The sequence below is a fragment of the Etheostoma spectabile genome, chromosome 20 (assembly GCF_008692095.1).
Source record: "Etheostoma spectabile isolate EspeVRDwgs_2016 chromosome 20, UIUC_Espe_1.0, whole genome shotgun sequence".
Classification (NCBI taxonomy): domain Eukaryota; kingdom Metazoa; phylum Chordata; class Actinopteri; order Perciformes; family Percidae; genus Etheostoma; species Etheostoma spectabile.
The window spans coordinates 19,309,327-19,312,552 of NC_045752.1; the positions used below are offsets into that span (position 1 = coordinate 19,309,327).

Sequence of the window (3,226 nt, forward strand, 5' to 3'; positions counted from 1 at the left end):
CTTTAACTGAAAAGTAGAGATGTTCCGATACCGATACCAGTATCTGTATCACCTCCGATACTGCCTAAAATGCTGGTATTGGGAAGTACTGGAGATTATGCACCGATCCGATACCACTTAATAACACCATGGCCTGCCGTGTAGCTTTGTCACAGGGTGGTTGATGGACTGTGTGGGCGGGAGCCTCCTCGCCGGGGGGACTACAGCGCCACCTGGAGCCTGGAGGAGTGGCTGCAGCTGCTCGACTCCCTGACAGCCCTCTTCCGCCTGGCGGTGGGGAACAACAGCTCCGATGAAGAGGTGAGAGGGCAACACCTGGACAGGATGGGCAGGTAGCTAAGGCTTTAGTTATAGAAGATAAGGAGAAAAGGCTGCCTTTTAATCCCTACCTTCAGTGAGGTTGTTACAGGTTAATAACATGGGTATTACCAGGCCCACACATAATCAAAATAATTAAAATAAAACTCACAATGTCAATACGTGTCCGCCTCAAACTCAAGCAGAAAACGCTCCGCTAACTTCTGTTGAAACAGGAAGTGGTGTATCTTGGCCACTGTTAATTCGATGATCACGAAACCTGACAGTTGTTCCTGATAGGGGGATGTGCATCCATGCTACATTTGGAGTGAATCGGCCATTAGATGGCCTTGCTTTTAATTATTTTAATGAATTACCCACATTGCAATGCATGCAAGACCTATTTTTTCTTACTTCTCTAGAGCGTTAATCCGATCTGCATGAAAATTTGCACGTTGACTTGGAAAAAATGTGCATGTTATGGAGGACCGACTTCCTGGATGTGGCAGTCAAAACAATAGGTGTTCCGTATCTCGGCAACCGTTAGTCTGAATCAGAAGAAACTCTGCACAGCTGTTCCCGTGCTCCGCTGAGGCCTCACTGCTTGCAGCTTTCATTTGTCTTGTTGTCTGAATGAAGAAAAGAAAAAAAGAGTTCAAATGGTAAAAGAATAAAAGGGAAGTTTCCCAGCTCAAGGTGTTTTCAGTCCATAATCGGGCAGCCCTGACATCCCAGAGTCTGCAGTAGTGGTGAGGGGCTGCTCCCAGGTCCTAGTCTCAGCTCTCCTCCCACCGGCTGTGTCCAGGTGCTGGCAGGGCTGGCGGGTGTGGGCAGCAGCCACGCTGAGGCGGTGCTGAGTGTGCTGAGAGCCAGACGGGAGGAGATCCGCGACGCTCTGCTGGACAGAACCAACTCCATCTCCTCTGCTACTCTGCAGGACTTTGACTGGCAACTTAAGGTGACTTCATGCTTTTATTCTTCTGTGTTGAATCTGCTTACTTATTTGTTCTGAATGTGTTTCTAATGTAAATGCACAAAGTCAATTACATTGGCTCAATTAAATCAAATGTATATAACCTTCTAACACTGTTCTACACATTTGCTGTACCATAAGTATGACATTTTTCATCACATTGCCTCAAGATCTTATGATATCCTTCACAAAAGGCATTTGAACACATAAAATTCATTGTGACTACTAGGCCTGCACAATTGAGGAGCTCTCTGTTTTAGCTACCGAGTGAGGCATCACACTTCTGATCCATCTTTGTTAGGAGTCTCAAATGTACATAAAGTACTGCTAGCCAGTCAGAAGCAGAGTATGAGGGCCCTGACAGTACCTAGGTAAGGACTACTAGCCAGTCAGAAGCAGAGTATGAGGGCCCTGACAGTACCTAGGTAAGGACCACTAGCCAGTCAGAAGCAGAGTAGGAGGGCCCTGACAGGACCAAGGTAAGGACTACTAGCCAGTCAGAAGCAGAGTAGGAGGGCCCTGACAGGACCTAGGTAAGGACTACTAGCCAGTCAGAAGCAGAGTAGGAGGGCCCTGACAGGACCTAGGTAAGGACTACTTTAGACATGTGAGCAGTCAGTTCATCCAGGTGTCAATCATCAGTCCTTATTAGCCAATCCCCAGATCCCAGCAACCAAAGGGACCTAATAGGACATGAGGCCTGGTCGGTCACTCTTGGTTTGTTGGGACTTTGGGTTGAGTTACTTTGGCCTTCTATCCATACCCTACACACTTTACTGATAAACTGATAGCACGTTTACCTGTGATTATATACATCAATTTGGTTTAACCCTCCTGTTGTCCCCGGGTCAATTTGACCCATTTACAAAAACCTTTCTATATCAGAACTTTGACAAAAGAACGTTGAATAAAGTGACAAATGTTAGAGAGAGAAAAACTACGAAAACACAGGAAAAAAAATCAACATTCTTTTTTTAAATGCTGAAAAAGTGACAAAAATAAAAACATTAAAAACATTGGAAAAAGCAACAGCAAAAAAATTGACTAAAACATAATTTAAAAAAACGTCAAAAAAGTGACAAAAAATTGGAATAAAATGGACGAAAACGTCAAAGTGTCGAAAAAGAACAACAAAATGTTGAAATTTCAACCCAGAAAAACACAAAGTGGCAGATCAACGGGAAGACAACACGAGGGTTAATCGAGCAAACAGGCATTCTCCATATTTTGGCACACCTTTGAGCCAGGTCATAACAGAAAGGAAAGTCGTACTTGAATTAGACCTGGGCGAGAAAAAAACCTTTTTGACCATATATGTTGATTTTGATACGGCCACGATACTGTAGGGTTAATGGTTTGTTCTTTCACAAAATACTTACACAAATTTTGAGGAATAATCATCAGTAATGTGGGTATAATAACTTGGTGAATAAAGTCCGGTAAATTCAGCCAATTACATTCTTATATTGTATATGTAAAAAGTTAAAAAAAAAACACTGGTTTCATATCACGATATCCAAAATGTAAGACTATATCTAGCCTCATATATCCATGTTTCTATATGGATATGTTGCCCAGCTCTAACCTGAGTGCTAAGTCCATGTGAAATACTGTTTCCACAGGTTGTTCCTGCAGCACTCAATTCTTCTGTTTCTCCTCTCTCTCTCTCTCTCCCTCTCCCTCTCCCTCTCCCTCTCCCTCCAGTTAGCTCTGTCCAGCGATAAGATCTCGTCTCTCCACACTCCTCTGCTCAGCCTCAGTCTGGATGTGAGGGAGAACAGAGCCCTCCGGTCTGTCACCATGGAGATGAACAGAGAGGAGCTAAACACACTCATTAGTTCACTAGAGGCTGCTAATAAGGTACGCACACTAAATACCTGATTGGTTTAGTTAGTTAAGCAATAGTCTATTAAAGGTCAGAATCAGAAAAGGGTTTATTGCCACAATACGTTTTTT

The 3,226-nt window shown here is 43.6% G+C and overlaps 1 protein-coding gene across 1 annotated transcript in view; it reads left to right on the forward strand.

Annotated features, from left to right (window-relative positions):
* commd8 (COMM domain containing 8) overlaps window positions 1-3,226 on the forward strand; it is a 6,645-nt gene that overhangs the window by 1,287 nt on the left and 2,132 nt on the right. Inside the window, exons 2-4 of the mRNA XM_032499842.1 lie at window positions 145-300; window positions 1,103-1,255; window positions 2,975-3,130. Coding sequence (XP_032355733.1) covers window positions 145-300; window positions 1,103-1,255; window positions 2,975-3,130 — 465 coding nt within the window. The remainder of the gene's footprint in view (window positions 1-144; window positions 301-1,102; window positions 1,256-2,974; window positions 3,131-3,226) is intronic.